At 47.8% G+C, this 25314-nt stretch overlaps 1 protein-coding gene across 1 annotated transcript; it reads right to left on the bottom strand.

Moving 5' to 3' along the window:
* Window positions 1-393: 393 nt before the first annotated feature.
* Window positions 394-23410, bottom strand: RAMP3 (receptor activity modifying protein 3). Its single transcript, XM_070369410.1, has 4 exons — window positions 23112-23410; window positions 15284-15356; window positions 5302-5434; window positions 394-1599 (listed from the first exon to the last, which is right to left on the bottom strand). Exons 2-4 carry the CDS (start codon window positions 15348-15350, stop codon window positions 1344-1346), a joined length of 456 nt encoding a protein of 151 aa, XP_070225511.1. The 5' UTR covers window positions 15351-15356; window positions 23112-23410; the 3' UTR covers window positions 394-1343.
* Window positions 23411-25314: the final 1904 nt, after the last annotated feature.

The raw sequence follows: 25314 nt of genomic DNA, 5'->3' as shown, positions 1-25314 counted from the left end.
CATTCGAAAGCATCGGCTAGGGAACTGGAACGCCACCGGGGACCAGAGAGAAGCTTGCAGACAAAGCGCCTCCACCAGCTGCTCCCTGGTCCCCAGGACCAGGCGGGGGTCCTGGCAAGCCCGATGCAACCTCGAAATGCCGGAAAGATGAAGTCTCCCCTCCATCCTCAAAGCGCAGGGAGCCAGTGGGAAGCACAAAACCTCTGAGAGCTGGATAGCGGATCCCTCCCACCTGCCCACACTCCCCTGGTTTGAGGCTCTCTTTGCTGCTCTGACCTCTGACCTCCTGGAGCCTCAATCACTCCGTCTGTAAAATGAGCCTGGGGGACTTGCCAGTTCTAAGAGGCCGGGCAGAGTCTCTGTGAATTCCCTGAAATAAAACTGGAAACCCCAGAAGTAGCATGTCTCTTTACTCACAGAAAGCAAAGGCACAGCAGACAGAGCTCAGCCAGTAGAGCGCACAAGGCCCCTACTCCGAGGCCTTGCTCACAGAGGGGTCCATTACCAAGGAGGCCCACACCAGCTGCGGCCACAGACCGGACGTCGCAAGCTATCCTGTGGTTCCTTGGAGCTCCCAGTTCAATTCTGTCTTCCAGATTCTCTCTAAGTGGGCTCCCCATCAAGAGGACTCAAGGCCTGCAAAGCGAGGACCCACAAAAGCCCCCTCCCACACTCTTTACTGCCCCACCCCCAGACAGGTGGGAATGAAAGAAAGTGAAGTCACTCAGTCGTGTCCGACTCTTTGCGACCGCCTGGACTGAAGCCGACCAGGCTCCTCCGTCCATGGAATTTTCCAGGCAAGAGTACTGGAGTGGGGTGGGAATAGGCACACCTTTTCAGAGCAGAGACACTGTGGTAGGGCCAAGGCTGGGGGTGGTATCAGAGTAGGAGGTAGGGTCAGGGCTGGGGTGGAGTCAGAGTGGGAGGTGGAGTCAGAATAGGAGGTGGGGTCAGAGTAGGAGGTGGAATCAGAATAGGAGGTGGGACCAAGGCTGGGGGTGGAGTCAGAGTAGGAGGTGGGGCCAGGACCAGGGGTGGGGTCAGAGTGGGAGACGGGGTCAGGGGTAGAGTCAGTTGGGAAGTGGGGTCAAGGTCAGGCCAGGGCAGGACCCTAAGGGACTTGGTACTGGGAACACCAGAGGCCCCAGCCCAGCCTGGGACAGCGCAGGTGAAGCAGCGGTGATCTGTGCCCAGCACACAAGCTCCAGCCACAGCACGTTTTCTCTATCACCAGCCCAAGACCACCGGGGCAAGGTTCGGGGGCAGCTGAAGCACCAGCTCAATCAGCCCTGCAGAACTTTCTTCCATCTCTCCAGGCATGGCCCCTCGGGCTCACCAGGCCCTCACAACACCTGTTCAGTGTGTTTGCTGCGCCACACCACCACACCAGTCATGGCGATGGTCAGCAGGACGGGCACGGTGATCAGCGGGATAAGAATTTCGTCTGGGGGGTCCTCCCAGTCTTGCCTGTCCACCGAGCAGTTTTGGAAGAACTGCCTATGGACGCTGGCGATGAAGCTCTCAGCCAAGGGGTTGGGCCAGTAGCAACCCACCACGTTGGTCTCCACCTCCGTGCAGTTGGTGAAGCTCTCGTAGTACCTATGAAAGCAGAGAGTTTGACCATTCAGCTCCCCCACCCCTTCTAACTTTGGCCCTGACTTACAGGAAAGTGGGAGGCAGTGCTGTGTGGTCACCGGTTCTCAGCATGGCCCCAGGCCACATGGGAACAGTGGCCTCATGCTACAATCTCTCTTGGGCCTGCTGGTCTGGCAGTATCCATCCCCCTGGTGTCCTTGCCCTGAGGTTCTTTTGCGTGGTGGCCCCATACCCTGCAAGAAACTCTGAGGCCATAAACTCCCCAAAATATACCCCATGCCCCCGTCTGCATCTCGTACATCATCCCTGCCCTCATCGTGGTCATCCACACTGTCACCTCCTCCCTACAAGGAAAGGAATTCCCAACACCCCAGGTCTGGACTCAGCCCCCAGGGTGCCAGCACCCCCAGGTCTTCCCAGAGGACACTCTGAGGCTGGGCTCTTTCTCCAAGGCCAAAGGTCACAGCCCCTTGACCTGCAAGGCCCTTCTCACCTAGGACCACTACATAGGCCTCCCATGGGGTCGCTAAAAGTCGGACATGACTAAGCGACTTCACTTTCACTTTTCACTTTCATGCATTGGAGAAGGAAATGGCAACCCACTCCAGTGTTCTTGCCTGGAAAATCCCAGGGACGGGGGAGCCTGGTGGGCTGCCGTCTATGGGGTCACACAGAGTCGGACACGACTGAAGTGACTTAGCAGCAGCAGGGGAAGAAATCTCCCTGAGGCCAAGGGCCGGCTGCCTCCCAGTCAAGTTAACCTGCCTTCATTTACCTGACTGGGTGGTGCGGGGAGGTGGGGGGGGCATCCCACCCGTGAGCCCAGCCCCAACCTGTCTTCCTCTCCAAAGTTACCTTCTTCAGCCCTCACCTGACAGGACATGGGACCCCCTCTGCCCAGGGTCTTCCTGTCTGTGTTGACCAAACCTGGAAAGGCACTTAGCAAGCCGCGAATGAGGAGCCACATCCATCAAACAGCCAGGCTCCTGATGGTCCATGTGGCCAACCAAGTGTTACCACTAGCAGTCCCCAGAATTCAACCCCAAAGCCCACTGACCGAGGATTACTGGCCTCTGGGGCTGCTGACCTAGACTGGAGCCATTGTTCAAGATGCTCTGGTCAGAAGACTGGTTGAATATCTGCCTCAGTGTGCCAGCTCCGACCACTGCCCACCTGGCAAAGTGCTTCACACAGGACAGGCTTGGGGCAGGAAGGGGTTCCTGCCTCAGCTCCCTGTGGGAACGAGGCTTTGCAACCACACTCCTCCTTCCGGTACTGACCCAGGAAGGGTGGCCTGAGCAACAGGAAGGATCCGCTTCCTGCAGGAGCTTCCTGTACACAACCTTATCTCTGCCTGGAAAGGCAGTGGGAAACAGGGCAGCGGATCCATTCAGCCAGACCCTTCGCCACCCCTCCTGGTGGCCCTGGGGCAACCGGTTTCCCAGCCCAAACATTTGGCTGGTTGGTCAGGCACACATCTGCCCACACCCCTCAGGTAACGCAGGCAAGGAAGAGCCGCACAAGGCAAAAGAGAGCAGGAAACAAAGGCTACAGCCTGGAATCCATGTGCAGAGCCCTGATGTGGTCCTTGGGATGGGTCCAGGCTCTGGGTCGCCTCACTAACCAGGTCCTCAGGCAAACCATCACCCCCAAGACCCACCCCTCCCACTGGGCCCTATGAGTGGCCTGCCACCCCAGAGCTTCTAACCCGACACCTGCAGAGCCCCCACCTGCCCCAGAGCTCAGAGCAACTGAGCCAAGGTACAAGAAGCAGGAGGCGGAGGGTGATTTGAGGCCCGTGTGACCCCCATGCACAGAAAACAGCACGAGATAGCAGCTTAGGGCTCAGGATGTGGAACCGATATCTTCCCATCTCAGCTTGGCTGACCATCTTCCTGACTTTGCCCACATTGCTTAGCCTCCATGAGCCTCAGTTTCTCCACCTGTAAATGGGGTTCATAATTCTCAGCCCAATAAGGTAATGGACCTTATTAGGTGAAAGCCCCCACCTTGGTGAAAAGACCAAATTAAGTGCTGTGAATACACTTCTGGTAAGTGCCTGGCATATAGTAGGTTCTCAGTGAGGTCACAGGTGAGTCCCAAAGGCTAGGGTTTGGGCAGACTACCCACGCTTGCTCCTTCTCAAGATCACTGGGAACTGACTCCTTATTGTGACAGAAAATGTTGTTACAATAAAAGACAGCAAAGGTCAGGCGCTCAGGCACGAGGCAACAGTTGCAGGAGGCCACCCCCACAGCCAGCACCCCGCCGTTCCCAGGGCTGGGGAGGCAGATGAGGCAGGGATGCACGCCTTTCCACACACAGTCCCAGGTGCTGTTAACTCATCAGCCTGCGTTCAAACTGGAGATAAAATCACGGTGTTCTTCCCAAGGAAGCTGCCATTTGTGTGACATCATGGAACCAGGGTCACGACAAGCTCTGTTCTTCCCAAGCTACTCTGGTCACCCCTTTCCATGCCCTCCCTTCAGTCTGTCTCCCAGAGCACCCTCCCTCCAGCCCCTGGGGGTGCTCTCACAATGAGCAAAAACACAGCCATGGGCCAGAGGGGAAAGTTGGGATGTGGAACCCAGAAGGCAGGCAAACTGCCCCTGGCAGGTTCCCTCTTCCGCCAGCAAACTTTTCCCTAGTCCAGTAGACATCGGCCCCTCTCTCCTCCAAGACCCCCTCCGGGCTGACCCCTCTACTGTTCTCCAGCCCTGGGGCTGGATGTCTGTTTAATCTCACTGAGGCTTTAGCAGGTGACAGAAGCCCAGGACAGGAAACTCACACCTCCTCCCTAAACCTCCACCCCTGTGTGTCCACTCTGGGCTTGGCATTCAGGTTCCAAGGACAATAAGAAGCCTGGCCAAGGCCCTTCCTGAACATCCCCCTCCCCTTTCCCAGCAGACACAGAAATTGTGTTCCATTTGGTTCAGTGAACAGCTATGTGTGGAGTCCACGAGGGGGCTGTGGATGTGCCCACAAGGAGCCACTGTCCCCTAGGGAGATGGCCATGGAAGCCCATAGAACAACCACTGGGAACAGACAGCACAGGAGCCAGGGTCTTGGGGTGGAAAGGGCTGATGCAACTGATAGAAATCCAGGGGTCCCAGGCAGGCATGGCCCACAGGACAGATTGAATGCAGCAGCCACCAGTACTGTGCCAGACAGAGACTTCTAAGTGAGAAGTGGGGGAAGGTAGGCACAGGCCATCAGTGATTTCCGAGGAAGTGAAAGGTGTACCTAGACACCTGATGCTGGGTGTGATCACAGGAGATGAAAAATATCTCAGAAGCTTCTAGAAAGTCGGGCCCTCTGTGGTGGGGCCCCCACCACACCAGGTAGAAACCAATGGGACTCAGTTTCTCTGTGGTCCAATGGTCCTGACTACCCACCCAGCCCTGGCTGGTGCTGTGAAGAAAACCCAAAATGACAACTCCACCCAGCATGGACCATGAAGAGAGGCAGGCACCCCAGGGCAGGGCACCAACCACATTCAGGAAGGGGAGTGGGTGTCGGTGGTTCCTAGAGAAATGACCACACTCAGAAGAGTGGGGGATGCACAACCTGGAGTGTTCAATTTGGAGCAGCCTGTGTGGTCAGTGAGGGGAGTGAGGGGCTGGGAGGCTTGGAATGAACCTCGGAACTTGAGGAGCACAGGCGCTGTGGGCAGGGCAAGGGCAGGGCATGGGCAGGGACACTCACACGATGAACTCCGAGAGGTTGCACCACTTCCAGACCTCTACCTTCTTCATCTTTTCGGCGAAGGTCTTGCCACAGCGGGGCAGCATGGCCAACATACGCTTCTCATTGCAGCCACCCACCGGGGGAGACTCCCCTAGAGAGGAGAGAGTTGTGAGCATCATTAGGAAGGCTAGGTGCTGTCATGACCCTTGAAGGTTCGTGCTGATGCCCCTCAAGGTCTGCCCCCTGGGGTCTTCTTCCATCACCTTGGCCTCCATGTAACTCAAGAAGGTTGAAGCCAGTGCAGAAAACGGAACCCACATTGAGATGTCACCAAGACAGGACCCAGAGGGGTCATAGAAAGAAGTCCTCTAGTGAGGCATGGAAAGAAGCAGGCAAGGGAGGGCAGCATGCAGAGAGATGGGGGTCTTGGGAGTGGAGAGGCTGAGGGAAGATGGGTTCCAGTGGGATAAAATATAGGAGAGGACTCCCCTGGTGGTCCAGTGGTTAAGAATCTACCTGCCAATGCTGGGGACATGGGTTCAATCTCTGGTCTGGGAAGATCCACACGTCACGGGGGCAAATAAGTCCATACACCACAACTACTGAAGCCCAAGCACCTAGAGCCCATGGTCTGCAACAAGAGAAGCCACTGCAATGAGAAGTCCGCATGTTGCAACTAGAGAGTGGCTCTCATTGCTCTCTGCAACTAGAGAAAGCCTGCATGAAGCAACAAAGACCCAACAGAGCCAAAAATAAACAAATAAAATATTTAAATAGAATAAATATATAGGAGAAAGTCACTGTGTCCTTGTATAAGATGAAGACTTCTCATATGGCACTAAAAATACAAACAAAAGAAAAATATAGAAATTGAACTATATCAAATTTTTAGACTTTTGTGCTTCAAAAGATACCATCGAAAGAGTGAAGGCATCCCACAGAATGAAAGCAAATATATGAAAATCATATCTCTGATACAGGGTTTGTGTCTAAAATATATAAAGAACTCTTATGGCTATTAAACAAGAGCAATGACTCATTTAAAAATAGGAAAAAGGGGAATTCCCTGGTGGTCCAGTGGTTAGGACCCAGTGCTTTCCCTGCCAGGACCTGGGTTCAATCCCTGGTTGGGGAACTAAGATCCCACAAGTCATGCGGCACAGCCAAGGTGGACGGAGGGGGGTAGGGGAAGGAATGAAAGGTTTGGAAGGTTCTTATTCTATACATGAATTGATATAATATCACTTAGACTGTGATAAGTTAAAGATACTACAAATCCTAAAGCAACCACTAAAGTAATCAATAATAATTACTGCCAATTAGTGAAGGGGAAGAAGAAGGAGAAATAAAAAAGTGGAAAAAAAATACAAAGTCTAAAAAAAGGCAGAAAAAGAGAGAAGTGGGGGCACGAACTGATGGTACCATGGTAGATTTAAAACTAACCATATCAATAAATTATCCCATTGAAAGTAAATGGTCTTAGCACCTCAATAGAGAAATAAAAATTGTTAGGACTTTCTTGGCAGTCCAGTGGTTAAGACTCCAAGCTTCGACTCCAGGGGGTGCAGGTTTGACCCCTAGTCAGGGAGCTAAGATCCACATGCCACATGCCACAGGGCATAGCCAAAATTCAAAAACTGAAACAAGGATTATTAGATGAAATCAAAAGGCAAAATCAAAAATCCAATCACAGGCTATTTATACGTACCCTACCTTAAAATGACTCAAATAGATTCAGAGTAAAAGGTGGGGAACAATATGCCATGCTGCTGCTGCTGCTAAGTTACTTCAGTCGTGTATGACTGTGCGACCCCATAGACGGCAGCCCACCAGGCTTCCCCGTCCCTGGGAGTCTCCAGGCAAGAACACTGGAGTGGGTTGCCATTTCCTTCTCCAATGCGTGAAAGTGAAAAGTGAAAGTGAATTCGCTCAGTCGTGTCTGACTCTTCGCGACCCCATGGACTGCAGCCCACCAGGCTCCTCCATCCATGGGATTTTTCCAGGCAAGAGTACTGGAGTGGGGTGCCATCGCCTTCTCCGATATGCCATGCTACCACTAATCAAAAGAAAGGTGGAGTGGCTACATTAATACTGGACAAAGTATATTTCAGAGCCAAGAGTATCACTAGAGATGAGTCTTTCCATAATAATTAAAGACTCAATTCATTAACAGTAGTTGGATGAAAGGGGAAGAAGTGACGTTGGAGGCTGGACCCAAAGGCAGACTAGTGCAGGTGTTCAGGCCTTCCCAGTTTATCTAAAGCCTAACAGAAGGCAGAGGTGGGTTTTCAAACTTCACACTCCCCCACTGAACCCACCCTGAGCCTCAGAACCTTCACATCATGGGGTCCCAGGCAGGCAGCAGCCAAGCCAGAAGCTGACACCCCTCAAAGAGGAGCCTTGCCATCTCTGCAGGAAGAGGGTACCCTTCTGAAGTTAACCACCACCACCAGATGCCCAGCCCCACCCCCTTGGAGTCACTGGTTTGCTGTGTGACTCTGGACAGACCCTTCACCTTGCTGGGCCTGTGTCTCCTCCTCTATAAAAGAGAGTGGTACTGATTCTGGGTGTTTTCACTAGTTAATAGTCATGCATCTTTTTCAACTTGTCTCCATCTGGCCACAACTGCCCCACCCACACACCACTCTGCCTGGACCCCCAGCCACCTAGCCCCCTTCCCAGGCTGTAGCAGGTCTGGATTATGTGCTCCCAGCCTGTCGATCCAGTTCTATTTTAACACAGCTCTCGAATCTGAAGTCCTTGATGGAAGCAATCTATTGTAATACAATTCTTCTGAAGGCAGAACAAAGCCATTCCCCTCTGAGGCTGGTACAGACCACCATACCCGAGCCCACCTGGAGATCTCTGGGGCTAGGGGCCTCCCTCCCAGCCCCTCTCAGCACTCAGTCTCTCAGGATGACCACGTGAGGTGGAACAAAGGTGTCTGACTTGGCTGTACATCCACAGTCCCTGAGGCCACAGCCCTGGCCCATGGCAAGGGTGACTCTGAGATTGGGACCAAACATTCGTATTTGTTAAAAAAAAACAAACGAACAAAAAAAAAACCCACCCCTGTGTGATTCCAATGTACTGCCAGAGCTGCAAACAAGCAGGGAAAGCTCACAATTACATGCATACAGGCACGGAGATCTTGTGCAATGAAGATTCTGAGCCAGTAGGCCTCCAGCACCAAGATGCTAATCTCTGACAAGTTCCTGGTGCTGAGAGGCCCTGCCCACACTCTGCAGAGTTAAGAGACAATGGGAGAGCTGAGGAGTCAGAAGTGGTCGAAAAGCCCCTCATGTTCACCATGACTCTATTCCCAGACCAGATGCACTCACTCTACTCTCTAAGCCTCAGTTTCCCCTTCTGGAAATGAACGCTGGCCTGGCTGCCCCTTGCCAGGCTTCCCTCAGCTTCAGTACTGACCAATGTCCACTGAGTGCCCTGTCCTAAGTGTGGTCCAACTTGCTGAGCCCGCAACAGCCCAAAAAGACAGGGTCGCTGTGACCACTTGCTCAGTAACAGGGTGGGGGGCCAAACCCACATGCAGCCCTGGCTCCAGGCCGTGCAGGCCTGGAGTTAGTGACTCTGGGAGGCACAGGCTCTCGGGCTATGTGGAGGCAGCTGAGAAGGCCACCTGTGCTCCATTCCCCCACCCCACCCCCAGCCGCCCTGTTGCACAGGCAGTTTTTCCTTGCAGCTCATTGATAGCCCAACACAGGCTCCAGTCCACTTAATGTCCTCCACATCCAGCCATGTGCCCATTCCTGGGTCTGGCTGACAGTCTCTGCAGGGTATCCTACATGGGTCTCCTGAGTGCCACCCTCCACCCATGGGCACGAGCCAGGCAGGGCTCATACTGTGGTTTGCCCCTACTGGTACTGCCACTCCTCCCAGCTGCAGCCCAACTAGACCGGGCCATCTAGACCCCCTGGACCACCATCAAAACCCAGCTGGACCTGGATCCACGGACCTGGATGATCTGGACCTCCTCAGCCTAACCCAGCCACCACCTGTCAGATCACTGAGACCCAGTTCAGTGCTTCCTCCTCCTCCATCTCATTCTCCTCCTTCCCCCTGCACATCCTCCCTCTTGGAACTCCTTCCTCCTCTCCCTTTCTGATTCCTCATAGACCAGAATCTCCATATGTCCCAGGATCGCCACACACCAACATGGCAGGGGCCTGGCCAGAGCAGGTTGAGGATATGCCATCAAGGACCACGTGACATCCTGAGGCGAGTTTCCTGGGATAACTTCTCCTGCCCATGGTGGGAGTGGGCAGTGTGCTATGAGGATGCACAGGACAGGCACCATGGGACACCTGTCAAGTGACCTCCATGAGGGGATGGAGGGACAGTTAAGTAGAGCACCATTTCTGACGCACAGGCTTAAGGAACTCCCAGCAAAACCCAACAATCCATCCAGCATTATAAGACTGAGGTAAAGTTTCTGGTACCGGAATGGGAGGTAGTGAGGTATCTGTCTAAAGTCCAACACCAAGGAGAGAAGAGGGATGTGGGGCTGGGCTCAGTGGTACCAAGACTGGGACTTGGAAGTAAAACTTTTCTCTTTGGTGAGCTTGAGGTTTGCCTGTGAGAAGATAAGTGAGATTTACAAGTCCCTGAACGAAACACTTGGAAAGTCTTTAAATGCCAGAATTGACTGCCGTTTCAAAGAAAAGAAAATAGATGGTTTTGGAAAGTTCATGCTGTTTCTTCACTGAATTTTAGAGATCAAGTCCTGAGCCTTTGGAGTGGGAGCACTGACTCCAAGACCCTAGACTACCAGAGAACTAACCCTAGGAAGTATCAAATAGTGAGAACTCACACAAAGGAAACCACTTGAATATAAGCCCCACATCACCAACCACCAGTAGCACACAGTGCAGGATGCCTCATCTAAACAAACAAAGCAAAAATACAAACCCAGTCATCAGCAGACAGGATCACCACTTCACTCAGCCTTGCCCATCAGAGAAAAAACAAACAAACAAACAAAAACTCAGCACAAATCTCACCTTATACAAGCTCACACAAACCACTGCACCAACCTTGGGAGGGCAGAAACCAAAAGGAAAAAAGAATTTAACCTTGAAGCCTGGGAAAAGGAGATCTCAAACACAATATTAAAAAAAATAAATAATGAAAAGGCAGATAAATACTATACAAATGAAGGAACAAACTAGAAACACTGAAGTCCAAATAAATGAAGAGGAAATAGGCAAACTCCCTGAAAAAGAATTCAGAATAATGATAGTAAAGATGATCAAAAACCTTGAAAACAAAATGGAGAAAATGCAAGAATCAATTAACAAAGACCTAGAAGAATTAAGGAATAAACACACAGAGACAAACAACACAATTACTGAAATTAAAAATACTCTAGAAGGAATTAATAGCAGAATATCTGAAGCAGAAGAACGAATCAGAGAGCTGGAAGATAAAATGGTGGAAATAACTTCTGAAGAGCAGAATAAAGTAAAAAGAATGAAAAGAACTGAGGCTAGTCTCAAAGACAACTGAGACAATATCAAAAGCACCAACATTCGAATTATAGGGGTCCCAGAAGAAGAAGAGAAAAAGAAAGGGTATGAGAAATTTTTTGAAGAGATTATAGTTGGAAATTTCCCCAACATGGAAAAGGAAATAGTCAATCAAGTCCAAGAGGCACAAAGAGTCCCATACAGGATAAACCCAAGGAGAAACATGCCAAGACACATACTAATCAAGATAACAAAGACTAAACACAAAGAAAGAATATTAAAAGCAGCAAGGAAGAAGCAACAAGTAACATACAAGGGAAATCCCATATTCTTAACAGCTGATCTTTCAGCAGAAACTCTCCAAGCCAGAAGGGTATATTTAAAGTACTGAAAGGGAAAAATCTACAACCAAGATTACTGTACCTGGCAAGGATCTCATTTAAAATTGATGGAGAAATAAAAGCTTTTCAGACAAGCAAAAGTGAAGAGAATTCAGTACCACCAAACTAGCTTTACAACAAATGTAAAAGGGACTTATATAGTCAAGAAATACAAGAGAAGAACAAAGATCTACAAAATCAATCCCAAACAATTAAGAAAATGGTGATAGGAAGATATATATCAATAATTACTTTAAATGTAAATGGATTAAATGCTCCAACCAAAAGGCACAGACTGGCTGAATGTATGCAAAAACAAGACCCATATATATGATGTCTACAAGAAACCCACTTCAGACCTAAAGACACATATAGACTGAAAGTGAAAGGATGGGAAAATATATTCCATGAAAATGGGAAGCAAAATAAAGCTGGAGTAGCAATCCTTATATTGGACAAAATAGACCTTAAAATAAAGAATATTACGAGAAATAAGGAAGGACACTACATAATGATCAAGGGATCAATCCAAGACGAAGACATAACAATTATAAATATCTATGCACCCAATATAGGAGCACCTCAATAAGACAAACACCAACAGACATAAAAGGAGAAATTGACAGTAACACAATAATAGTAGGAGACTTTAACACCCCCACTCACACCAATGCACAAATCATCAAAACAGAAAATTAACAAGGAAACACAAGTCTTAAATGATGCATTAGATGAGATGGATCTTATTGATATCTTCAGGACATTCCATCCAAATGCAGAAGAATACACCTTCTTCTCAAGTGCACGTGGAACATTCTCCAGGATAGATCATATCTTGGGTCACAAATCAAACCTCAGTAAATTTAAGAAAATTGAAATCGTATCAAGCATCTTCTCTGACCACAATGCTATGAGACTAGATATCAATTACAAGAAAAAAACCGTAAGAAACACAAACACATGGAGATTAAACAACACATTTCTAAATAACCAACAAGTTACTGAATAAAGCAAAATATAAATTAAAAAATCACTAGAAATAAATTACAATGAAAACATGACAACTCAAAACCTATGGGATGCAGCAAAAGCAGTTCTAAGAGTGAAGTTTATAGCAATACAATCCTACCTCAAGAAACACGAAAAACATCAACTAGACAACCTAACTTTACACCTAAAACAATTGGAAAAAGAAGAACAAAAAAACCCCAAACTTAGTAGAAGGAAAGAAGTCATAAAGATCCGAGCAGAAATAAATAAAAAGAAATGAGAGAAACAATAGCAAAGATTAATAAAACTAAAACCTGGCTCTTTGAGAAGATAAACAAAATTACAAACCTTTAGCCAGACCCATCAAGAAAAAAAGAGAGAAGAACAAATCAACAAAATTAGAAATGAAAAAGGAGAGGTTACAACAGACAATGCAGAAATACAAAGGATTATAAGAGACTATTATGAACAACTATATGACAATAAAATGGATAACCTGGAAGAAATAAACAGATTCTTAGAAAAGTTCAATCTTCCAAGACTGAACCAGGAAGAAATAGAAATTATGAATAACCCAATTACAACCACTAAAATTGAAGCTGTGATCAAAAATCTCCCAAAAAACAAAAGCCCAGGACCAGATGGCTTCACAGGAGAATTCTATCAAACATTTAGAGAAGAGCTAATGCCTATTCTTGTAAAACTCTTTCAAAAAATTGCAGAGGAAGGAACACTTCCAAACTCATTCTATGAGGCCACCATCACCCTGATACCAAAACAAGACAAAGACAACACAAAAAAAGAAAACTACAGGCCAATATCACTGATGAATTTAGATGCAAAAATCCTCAACAAAATTTTAGCAACACATAAAAAAGCTCATACACCATGATCAAGTTGGGTTTATTCCAGGAATGCAAGGATTCTTTAATATATGAAAATCAATCAATGTGATACACCGTATTAACAAACTGAAAGATAAAAATCATATGATAATCTCAATAGATGCAGAAAAAGCCTTTGACAAAATTCAGCACCCATTTATGATTAAAACTCTTCAAAAAATGGCCATAGAAGGAACCTACCTCAACATAGTAAAGGCCGTATATGATAAGCCTATAGCAAACATTCTCAATGGTGAAAAACCGAAAGCATTCCCCTAAGATCAGGAACAAGACAAGGTTGTCCACTTTCACCACTATTATTCAACATAGTTCTGGAAATCCTAGCTATAGCAATCAGAGAAGAAAGAGAAATAAAAGGAATCTAGATTGGAAAAGAAGTAAAGCTCTCACTGTTTGCAGATGACATGATACTGTACATAGAAAACCCTAAAGACAGTATCAGAAAATTACTAGTGCTAATCAGTGAATTTAGCAAAGTTACAGGATACAAAATCAATACACAGAAATCACTTGCATTTCTATATACTAATAATGAAAAATCAAAAAGAGAAATTAAGGAATCAATCCCATTCACCACTGCAACAAAAAGAATTAAATATCTAGGAATAAACTTACCTAAGGAGACAAAAGAACTGTACACAGAAAATTATGACACTAATGAAAGAAATCAAAGATGACATAAACAGATGGAGATATATTCCATGTTCTTGGGTAGGAAGAATCAATATTGTGAAAATGAATATACTATCAAATGCAATCTACCAGATTCAATGCAATCCTTATCAAATTACCAATGGCATTTTTCACAGAAATAGAACAAAAATTTCACAATTCACATGGAAACACAAAAGATCCCAAATAGCCAAAGCAGTCTTGAGAAAGAAGAATGGAGCTGGAGGAATCAAACTTCCTGACTTCAATTTATACTACAAAGCTACAGTCATCAAGACAGTATGGTACTGGCACAAAAACAGAAATATAGATCAATGGACCAAGATAGAAAGCCCAGAGATAAACCCATGTACCTATGGGTACCTTATTTTTGACAAAGGAGGCAAGAATATACAATGGGAAAAGACAGCCTCTTCAATAAATGGTGCTGGGAAAACTGGACAGCTACATGTAAAAGAATGAAATTAGAACACTTCCTAACACCACACACAAAGATAAACTCAAAATGGATTAAAGACTTAAATGTAAGAGCAGAATCTATAAAACTCTTAGAGGAAAACATAGGCAGAGCACTTGATGACATAAATCAAAGCAAGATCCTCTATGACCCACCTCCTAGAGTAATGGAAATAAAAACAAAAGCAAACAAGTGGGACCTGATTAAACTTAAAAGCTTTTGCACAGCAAAGGAAACTATAAGCAAGGTGAAAAGACAACCTTCAGAATGGGAGAAAATAATAGCAAATGAAACAATTGACAAAGGATTAATTTCCAAAATATACAAGCAGTTCATACAACTCAACGCCAGAAAAACAAAAAACCCAATCGAAAAGTGGAAAAAAGACCTAAACAGACATTTCTCCAAAGAAGACATACAGATGGCTAACAAACACATGAAAAGATGGTCAACATCGCTCATTATTAGAGAAATGCAAATCAAAACTACAATCACCTCACACCAGGCAGAATGGCCCTCATCAAAAAGTCTACAAACAATAAATGCTGGAGAGGCTGTGGAGAAAAGGGAACACTCTTGCACTGTTGATGGAATGTAAATTGATACAGCCACTATGGAAGACAGTATGGGGAGTCCTTAAAAAAACTAGGAATAAAATCACCGTATGACCCAGCAATCCCACTCCTAGACATATACCCTGAGGAAACCAAAATTGAAAAAGGCACATGTATCCCATTGTTCATTGCAGCACTTTTTACAATAGCTAGAACATGGAAGCAACCTAGATGTCCATCAACAGTTGAGTGGATAAAGAAGTTGTGGTACATATACACAACGAAATATTACTCAGCCATAAAAAGGAACGCATTTTAGTCAGTTCTGATGCGGTGGATGAACCTAGAACCTATTATACAGAGTGAAGTGAGTCAGAAAGAGAAAGATAAATATCATATTCTAATACACATATATGGAATCTAGAAGAATGGTACTGAAGAACTTATTTACAGGGCAGCAGTGGAGAAACAGACATAGAGAATAGACTTATGGGCATGGGGAGAGGGGAGGAGAGGGTGAGATGTATGGAAAGAGTAACATGGAAACTTATATTACCATATGTAAAATAGATAGCCAACGGGAATTTGCTGTGTGTCTCAGGAAACTCAAACAGGGGCTCCATATCAACCTAGAGCAGTGGGATGGGAAGAGAAATGGGAGGGAGGTTCAAAAGGGAGAGGATATATGTATACCTATGTCTGATTCATGTTTGAGAGAAAACAACAAAATTCTATAAAGCAATTATCCTTCAGTAAAACAATAAATTAAAAAGAAAAACAAAAAAAAAAAAAAAAGAGAGGTAAAGATGCAGATTCCTGACAACACCAAGAAGGTAGATGGCTGCCACCCACTCAGGCTACCAGCTGCATTAGTAAAGGTCTCAGGAATTAACTTGGAATAGAAAACCATTTCAGCGGTTCCATCAGGGAAACAAAGAAAAGGCAGGCAGGACTGTGTTTCTTTTGTCTAGGGGACTTTCAGACTCTGGGAAGTGATAAACAGCCAAACAGATGCATTTCCGAGAGAAAAGGCTTTTATGGCCAGTCATTTGGAAATGAAAAACAGGAGCTCTCATTCTCCTCCAGGGCAAACAAGCAGCAAGCAGGCCGTGGCCTCGGTGGGCTCAGCAGTGACGGGGCGTGGCCAGTATGGCTCTGGGACACTGTGGTGTCTGGAAGGTTCTGCCCTCAGCCCTTGTGGTCTGGCGAGTTCTTCCCCATCCTGGACCTCAGTTTCCATATAGTGACATCAGAGGACCTCCAAGGCACCTCTGAGCCAAGCACCTCCTTGCAATCACTGGGGTACCTGATATCCAGCACTGCACCTGGGCCCACTTGAGTGCACAGAATCCAATGCGACAGGAGACGGCTCGACGGCAGGACATTACTCCCACCAGTGACAAAAACAGTGACAGTGCCGTGTTTATACACAGACACACTGGCACAGGCACTCTGTCTGGTGGTGCTGTAAGTGAGCCCCTGGGAGCCACAGATGCTAGCAAACTCAAGTGTTCACAGAATGTGTGCCAGGCACTGGCAGGAGCTTCCCATACATGCAATCCTTCACTCCACACTCCTAGGTCCCCACACAGGGTTACAGGGCCTCAACTGACTGAATCCAACTGACAGTCACATGCATGCGTGCATGCTTAGTCGCTTCAGTCGTGTCTGACTCTCTGGGATCCCATGGACTGCAGCCCTCCAGGCTCCTCTGTCCATGGGATTTCCCAGGCAAGACACTGGAGTGGGTTGCCATGCCCTCCTCCAAGGGGATCTTCCCAACCCAGAGATCGAACTCATGTGTCCTGTAGCTCCTGCATTGCAGGCGGATTCTTTACTGCTAAGTCACCAGGAAAGCCCAACTGGCAGTCACAACAGCCCTTTCTAGGTTGCTAGAGTGGGAAAAGCTGAGACTAAGTGCCACTAAATGTTTTATGATCATGGGGAACAACTGCTGCAAAGAGAGAGGCGCCCCAGGAGTAATATCCAAACCCAACGGTTTGGTCAAGAGCAAGGCATGAAACTGAGCCAGTAGGCCTTGGGTTAATTAGTAAAACTTCAAGCCAAAAGAAAAAAAAAAAAGGTGGGGGGCAGGGGAAGGTTTTTTAAATGCAAGTAAGTTTAGGACCCCATGGACTGGTGAGCCATGGCCTGCCAGGCTCCTCTGTCCATGAAATTCTCCAGACAAGAATATTGGAGTGGGTTGCCATTCTCTTCTCCAGGGGATCTTCCCAACCCAGGGATTGAACCCAGGTCTCCTGTACTTCAGGCAGACTCCTTACTGTCTGAGCCACCAGGAAGCCACATCATAATTGTGTCTTATCTTTGGATAATATTACCAAAATTAATCTATAAATTACCAAAATTAATCTATGATCTCTATTTAACTGTCTTAAAGAAAAGTGAGCACTTACAAATCAAACATTTCTAAATACAACAAAAACTAACCAAAATGCAAGGAGATCCAACCAGTCCATTCTGAAGGAGATAAGCCTTGGGATTTCTTTGGAAGGAATGATGCTAAAGCTGAAACTCCAGTACTTTGGCCACCTCATCTGAAGAGTTGACTCATTGGAAAAGACTCTGATGCTGGGATGGATTGGGGGCAAGAGGAGAAGGGGACGACAGAGGATGAGATGGCTGGATGGCATCACTGACTCGATGGACGTGAGTCTGAGTGAACTCCGGGAGTTGGTGATGAACAGGGAGGCCTGGTGTGCTGCGATTCATGGGGTCGCAAAGAGTCGGACACGACTGAGCGACTGAACTGAACTGAACTAAACCAAAATGAATTTCAGGTTCATGTGCTCTGCAGAATATTAAGTATTAAATTAATATCCAGTATTAAGATTTGTTAATTAATACAGATATGTCTTCAGAGTCATCAGTACTACGTATGATACTTCTCTTGTACAAAGGTTTACTGAAGTCAGTAAATTCATGTTATATCTATTGAAAAAATTATCAACAAAAAACTGATTTGCCATGATGATATTGTCATAAGTAGTAAAATACAGAAAAATGGTATAGAAGTTTTTAGATGAACTCTTTAGAAATGATTATATGTTTTAATTTTTTTAGATTCTCAGTAACTTGAAACTTAAAAGTTTTGCTAAATTAAGTTAAATGATAAAAATCCATTGAAGGTCTAGGTCTTTTTTTAAGATAAAATACTGGAACATTGATTGTTATACAAGTCTAGCAATCTTTTGTCTTCTTAGGAGAGAAAAAACTAAAGATGTTTGTATCACTTTAAAGAGAGAAATTAAGCTATAAAAATGTATGTTTTTAGAGGTTATAGAACATGTTTATAAGTTTGTCAATTAGAAAATGTTAGTATAACAAACAGTTCAATTACTTGCCTTTTGGTTTTTGCTAGAGATTAGGATTTTTAAGGATGAAAATTATAATAAATATGTAATTAAAACTGCCAAAAATAAGTCAGTTGTGTCCGATTCTGTGCAACCCCATAGACTGTAGCCTTCCAGGCTCCTCCGTCCATGGAATTCTTCAGGCAAGAACACTAAAGTTAGGTAGCCAATGGCTAAGACTCCGCACTCCCAATGCAGGGGGCCAAGGTTCAAACCCTGGTCAAGAAACTAGATCCCATATGCTGCAACTAAGCATATGCAGGCTGGAACAAAGATCCCGCATGCCACAACTAAGAGTTTGCATGCCTGACAAAGATCAAAGATCCTGTGTCGCAACTAAGACCTGGCACAGCTAAATAAATAATTAAAAAAAAAAAAGAATGGAGATAGTTGTGTTAAAGAAAAAAGAAAAAAAAATTTGCCCTAGAGCTCATCGTTTCTAGATGGGGAAAGGATAAGGGACAAACTTACGTGAATACAGAAATCGTGGAGGTTTATGTAAAAGGAATCTTAAGAAAAGTTTTATGCATGGTCAGGATTGAATAAGATTAGATTGAAGTTAATAAAATAGATGAATTTTATTATCAAAAGTAAACTAATACAAGACTGGAGTTTGGTTTTCTCACTCTGTTAAAAGAGCAATGTTTCCTGGAATATTGAGCTGTTTTTGATAAGAGATTTTAGGTTTCCTTCTCTAGCTAACTGAGTTCTCCAAATGGCCCCTGAAGCATCTCTGAAAGAAATATTAAACTAATCAAGATTATTTGGTTTATTAAACTTTATGGAGAGCATTAAATGAAAAATTGACCTAGTGAAGTTGTCAGAGTATAACTACTCATGACATGTATCACTGCTTGCTTTAAGTTAGTGCATGTACAACATTTGTGTGACAACTGGATATAGCTGATAAGATGTGTAACCTATAAAGGGCTTCCCAAGTGGCACTCATGGCAAAGGACAGTCTGTCAATGAAGAAGACATAAAAGACATGGGTTCAATCCCTGGGTGGGAAGATCCCCTGGAGTAGAGCACAGCAACCCACTCTAGTATTCTTGTCTGGAGAATCCCATGGACAGAGAGCCTGGCAGGCAATAGTCCACAGGGTTGCAAAGAGTCAGACATGACTGAGGCAACTTAACACACACACATAACCTATAAAAGGTCCCACTGTCAACATACCTTTGTAGTCCTTTGTTATGTCTGATTAGTTTTCCTCCAACATGGATAACTAGGCTTTTCATATAAATGAAAAAAAAAACTGAAAAAAATTTTTGTTTATATGAAAAAATAACTACTTTTCATATAAGCGAAAAGTAGGACTAGCACCAAGGCAGAGGATAGACCCAGGGCAAGCAGCAAACATGATCAAGGGACAAATATTTTTATCATCAATGCTTTCTACTGAAAGACTTGCCATCAAAAGGGGAAAACGATAGAAGAAATTTTCACATACTGAGGTATGTGGAAGTCATTCTGATTTATATGATTTAACTCAAATTTTACGCTAATTTAAAAGAGCTTGTTTGTGGCCTATTTAACACACATTGTAGGGCTTCCCTGGTGGTCCAGTGGCTAAGACTCCATGCTCCCAATGCAAGGGACCTGGGTTCCATCCCTTGTCGGGGAACTAGATCCCACAAGTCGCAACTAAAGTTCACATGCCACAACTAAAAGACTGCATGCTGCAACTAAGACCCAGCACAGCTGAATAAATAAATAAAAGAAATAAATATTTTTAAAAGAATTAATGACTGAAAGGTTGTAGACATGGAGTGACAAAAGTAGCAGTTAGGCCTTACAGCAGTCTCAGAATCTGTAGCTCCTCCCTGAAGAACTTAGATAACACTGTCCAATACCTATTTCTGAGTTGTCTTACAGAATCTAAAACCACCACGGAGAAAGAGCTAACTGCCTGATGATCAAACTGCAGCCGTAATACAAGCTGCTCCAATTTGAGCAGTGCTGTTCTGCACATAGCCCCCACCTGCACATCCTTGAAGCTTTCCCTTAAAAGCTCTTGCCCTGGGACTTCCCTGGCAGTCCAGTGGTTAAGATCTTGCCTTCCAGGGCAGAGGGTACAGGTTGGGTCCCTGGTCAGGGAGCTAAGATCCCACATGCCTTGAAGCCAAACAACCAAAATGTAAAACAGAAGCAATATTGTAACAAATTCAATCAGTTCAGTTCAGTCACTCAGTTGTATCCAACTCTTTGTGACTCCATGGACTGCAGCAGGCCAGGCTTCCCTGTCCATTACCAACTCCCAGAGCTTGCTCAAACTCATGTCCATAGAGTCGGTGATGCCATCCAACCATCTCATCTTCTGTTGTCCCCTTCTCCTCCTGCCTTCAATCTTTCCCAGCATCAGGGTCTTTTCTAAAGAGTCAGCTCTTCACATCATGTGGCCAAAGTACTGGAGCTTCAGCTTCAGCATCAGTCCTTCCAATGAATATTCAGGACTGATTTCCTTTAGGATTGACTGGTTTGATCTCCTTGCAGTCCAAGGGACTCTCAAGAGTCTTCTCCAACACCACAGTTCAAAAGTCTCAGTTCTTCTGCACTCAGCTTTCTTTATGGTCCAACTCTCACATCCATACAAGACTACTGGAAAAACCATAGCTTTGACTAGATGGACCTTTGGTGGCAAAGTAATGTTTCTGCTTTTTAATATGCTATCTAGGTTGGTCAACAAATTCAATAAAGACTTTTAAAATGGTCCACATTAAAAAAACATAAAATCATTGTAAAAAAATTGTAAAAGCTCTTGCCCTTTGGTTGGCAAGTTGGAGTTGATTTGGGTGGTCTGCCATCTTCCTAGGTTGCTGGCTTCCTGAATAAAGCATTTTCCCCCCGCTAACCCTTGTGTCTTGAAGACTGATTTTTGAGCATTGAGCAGTCAAACCTGAGTGCAGTTTCGGCCCCAATCAGTAACAGGCACCAGCTGAGTGGACTTCTGCTGGACCTCACGACCCCAGGGCCCTGCACAGCAGCACCTGCTTCTGAATTAGGGTTTGTAATTCTCAAAGCACCTTCCCTGATGGGTCCTTCAGAGCCTGTCCTCAGCGGAACCTGATGATCACTAGGAACAGCCCCCTTGCTAGCCCAGCTCCCTGTACCCACTTTGTACCACCCAGAGACAGCTCAGCGATGGCAGGGTGTCAGCATCCAGAGCAGCCCTGGCACCCTCCTTCAAGATGCAGCTGCCTCCAGGGCTGATATGGCCCCCGTCCCATGTATGACAAAGCAGTGTGAGCACATGAGCAGGTCTGTCTCTCTGTGCATCTCCTTGACTCAGTCAGGAGTCAGTTTCTGAGGTCCTCACTCTGATGAGGCCAGCACTGGACTGCGTCTGCTGAGGAGCTGACCTGGACCCTGACCCTGGCTGGGGAGCCTGAGCCCAGGTTCCGTGGGCGAGGGACACCGGGTCCAATGAGACAAGATGAGGTGGCTCCCAGAACCACACCAACATGAGCTCAAGGCTATTAACATGGAAGGTTTCTCCACAGGGCCTGCCTTTGGTCCTTCTCACCTCCAGGCTATAGGTGGGCAAGGAGAGCCTCAGTTTCCATCATAATGAATCAGAGTCTTCTCCCATTACAAGAACCAAAATCTCCATCCAGACGTAGAGAACGGACTTGTGTACACAGCAGGGGAAGAAGAGGGTAGGACGAACTGAGAAAGCAGCGCTGACACATATACACTACCATGTGTAAACAGATAATGAGTGGGAAGCTGCTGTGTAACAGAGGGAGCCCAGCCTGGTGCCCTGTGATGACCTAGAGGGGTGGCATGGAAGCGGGGAGAGGGAGGGGATATACATGTAATTATGATGGATTCGTGTTGTTGTATGGCAGGAACCAACACATTTTAAAGTAACTATCTTCCAATTAAAAAATTAAAATAAAAAAAACTTCATCCAAGGGCTTTGCATTTGAAGCTTGCTGAAATCCTGTATCAGTGTGCTCCTGATCTCCTGACTTCCGGAAGCCACCAATCACTCTTTCCTCTAACACAAAAACCCAGCTAACCCTACGGCTCTAACCCCTGAACATTAAATGAAGTCATACTTTATCCACCCCAGACATCACCAGTGGAAAGATAACCTGGAGTTCAAGATGCCAATGGGCCTAAGCAGCTTTTTCCAAATTCCAGGTCATCGAAGCTGACAGTGGCAATGCAAACAAGCCCAATTTTACATCTTACACTCAGGGAAACTGAGGCCAGTGAGAATAAGGGAGCATCCCAAAGGACCCAGGGGACTGTGGACCCCCAGGCCAGGGCTTCCCCTTCTCAGAGCTGGCCAGGCTCAGGAAGGCTCTCCCACGGAAACCCTCCCCAAACACGGGTACCCTATCACTGGTTCTTGGATGATTTCCTTAGAAGGATTTTTCAAAACAAGCATTTCATTCAATCCATTCCCAGTTTGTGAGCAATGTGTCTTCCCAGGAGCCCCGTGTTTTCTCGGTGGAGAAGGGATCTGGGAGGGGAAACCTCAGAAAGCCGCCCTCTGTCCCCTCCAGCCAGTTGCTCCAGACACAGGCATACACACTCACACTGAAACACTGTCTTCGGAGGACAGACACAGCAGGGAAGATCTAGCACTCCCACTTCTGGTTTCCTCTCATCCACACCCCTGCGCCGGCTGTGCACGCAGGAGCCCCGGACGTGGAGCACACTACCTCACAGGGAGGAGGGAGATGGACACGCCCGCCAGTCCCCAGCCCCAGAACAGCGAGGCCGGAGACATCACAGCAGGGAGGAGCGGGCTCTGGCCGAGCCCGCTGCCGAAGCACAGCCTGCAGGAGACCCTTCGCCTTCCTTCCAAGCCCGGCCCGTCACCATCAGCTGGAGCATCCTGGGGTCCGCGCCTCCAGAGCCCGGCGCGCCGGGCTGGCCCAGGTCGGTGCTGAGGAGGAGGAGCAGCCAGGTGCAGAGGCAGGATGCCAAAGGCCGCGAGGATCCCACGACCCCCAAGGAGGTCGGGGCGCCCCGGCGCCGGACTCAGCGCCCCCTTACCGCAGAGCAGCAGCAGCAGCAGTAGTGGAAAAAAGTAGGGGCGCCGCAGCGCTCTTGTCCCCATGGCTGGCCAGCTGTCGCGCGCGGTCCAGCTGTGACGCACAGTCCAGCGGCGGCGCGCGGTGCAGATGCGTCCCCGCTGGGGGCGCCCGGGGACGGAGCCCAGGCCGGGGAGGGGCCGCAAAGAGCCCGCCCCCAGGAGGTGCCTGCCCCTAGGCTGTGCTCTCCGCCCTCTGGGATGCGCCTCCCTCCCCGCAACAGGTGCCCTCCAGCAGGTCGCGCTCTCCCAGGACGTGCTGCCCCTCAGGACGCTCCCATCCCTATGACGAGCCCCGCCAAGGACTCGTCCTACCCCCCAGGACGTGCCTCCCCTCACTGACTGGTCCTTCCCCTAGGACGCATCCCCTCCCCAGCGCATATCCTCTTCCTTCTGCCCTAAGGGTGCAGTCCTAGAAGACCTGGTGTCCAGCTGGGCTGGGGAGCAGGCTTGGGGGCAGGTGGGAGCCTGGCGGGGAGTGGGGTGGACCCAGCAGGTGCACCCACCCTCAACCCAGACCACAAAGGAGCCTGGGAAGGTGTCTGGAGAAAGATAGCTGTGGGATTCGGTGCCATGGGAGACCGGGGAGGGAGCAAGTGGGTGCAGGGGGCAACCCCCTCGGAGAAAGCTGGGTGTGAGTGGAGGCATCTCTGTGAGGGGGTGAGAAGTGGGGACTTCTGGGTAGAACCCCAAGTACTTATGGGCCTCAAGCCCTAGGATACCTTCCTGGGGTCTTCCCTCTGCCAAGAACCTTTGCACCCCTCTGGACCAGAGAGGGTGGGGCATGCACACACCTACACTGACACACACCCCACTGCCCATGGCTAGAACTGAGTCCTCAGGCCCCAGTCCATACCCTGTGCCCTCTGGAGGCCTCAGGGGACAAAATGAGGGCCAAGAGAGTGACTGGGTACCCCTCAGGGCCTGACTTCGTGAAGTGTTATGGGCTCCCAGGGGAAGGAGAAAGGGCCTCAGGGTACTTCAACCACAGATGACCTCCCTTGGTTTGGTCACCTCTGTCCCCCTCAGCCCCTAGCACAGACCCTGGCCCCACGGACACCCAGTCACATTGTCACTGATGAAGAGCCCCTGCCCTTTGAGGCCCATAGTCCGCCACCCCCCACCAGCCATGCCTCATCTCAGGGCTCAGGAAAGCAGCACTAGGAAGGCCTAGGGATTAATTACTCTCAGCCTGGGCCTTTCCCATGTCAGAGGAATGGAGCAAGTGGGCTCCCCACCTGGACAAGACCTCTGCCCTCTGAGCGGTAAGAGGAAGGTAATGGGCCTGCCCCGAAGACAGATGGTGCTGGAGAATTCTAGTGTAGGCATCCAAAATAGAGGAGCCAAACTGACCTTTCCTGCATTATCAGTTCAGTTCCGTTCAGTTCAGTCGCTCAGTCGTGTCCGACTCTTTGCGACCCCATGAATCGCAGCACGCCAGGCCTCCCTGTCCATCACCAACTCCCGGAGTTCACTCAGACTCACGTCCATCGAGTTGGTGATGCCATCCAGCCATCTCATCCTCTGTCGTCCCCTTCTCCTCCTGCCCCCAATCCTCCCAGCATCAGGGTCTTTTCCAATGAGTCAACTCTTCAGCCCCCTTAATAAGGGACCAAAGTTTTCTGTTCTTTTTCTGATTAGAACCAGAATTATTTCAAGGGAGACTTAAAGCTAATTAAAATTGACCACCCTTCCTGCTTGCCTTCTGCCCAAGGTGGTGGGGGGCGCAGATGTAGGGGCTACCCCTCAGCTCAGTGCTTCCTGCCAGCCACCGCTTCTCAGATGCCCTGCACCAAGGGAGATGAGCCAACAGCACAGTCCCAGTGTCTGCCAGTGTCCCCTGGAGACTGCAGACTCACTGAGGGCAACACCACTCCCCGGGAGAGGCTAGGCCAGACCCCGCAGGCAACTAGCACACAGCTAGCAGGCGGGGACAGGTCATCAGATGGGGGGCAGACCAGACAGTACCCTCAAGCCCATTCCAGCCTGGGGCTGTGACTTGCTGACCAGTACTAACTTGCCCAGCATCCTGGGAGGCAGGGCCCCAGATGAAGCTGTTTCCCGGTCTGGGATGCCCTTCCCTCCCCCATCCTGCAGACTCAGGTCCCCGCACTCCACTCCCATGGAGCTCCTCTGTGTCCCACGGCAAACTCCCAAGGCCCACAG

This window comes from Bos mutus, chromosome 4, assembly GCF_027580195.1.
Source record: "Bos mutus isolate GX-2022 chromosome 4, NWIPB_WYAK_1.1, whole genome shotgun sequence".
NCBI lineage: Eukaryota > Metazoa > Chordata > Mammalia > Artiodactyla > Bovidae > Bos > Bos mutus.
Note: the sequence above shows the minus strand (reverse complement) of the source record. Positions and strands in the feature narration are given on the sequence as shown.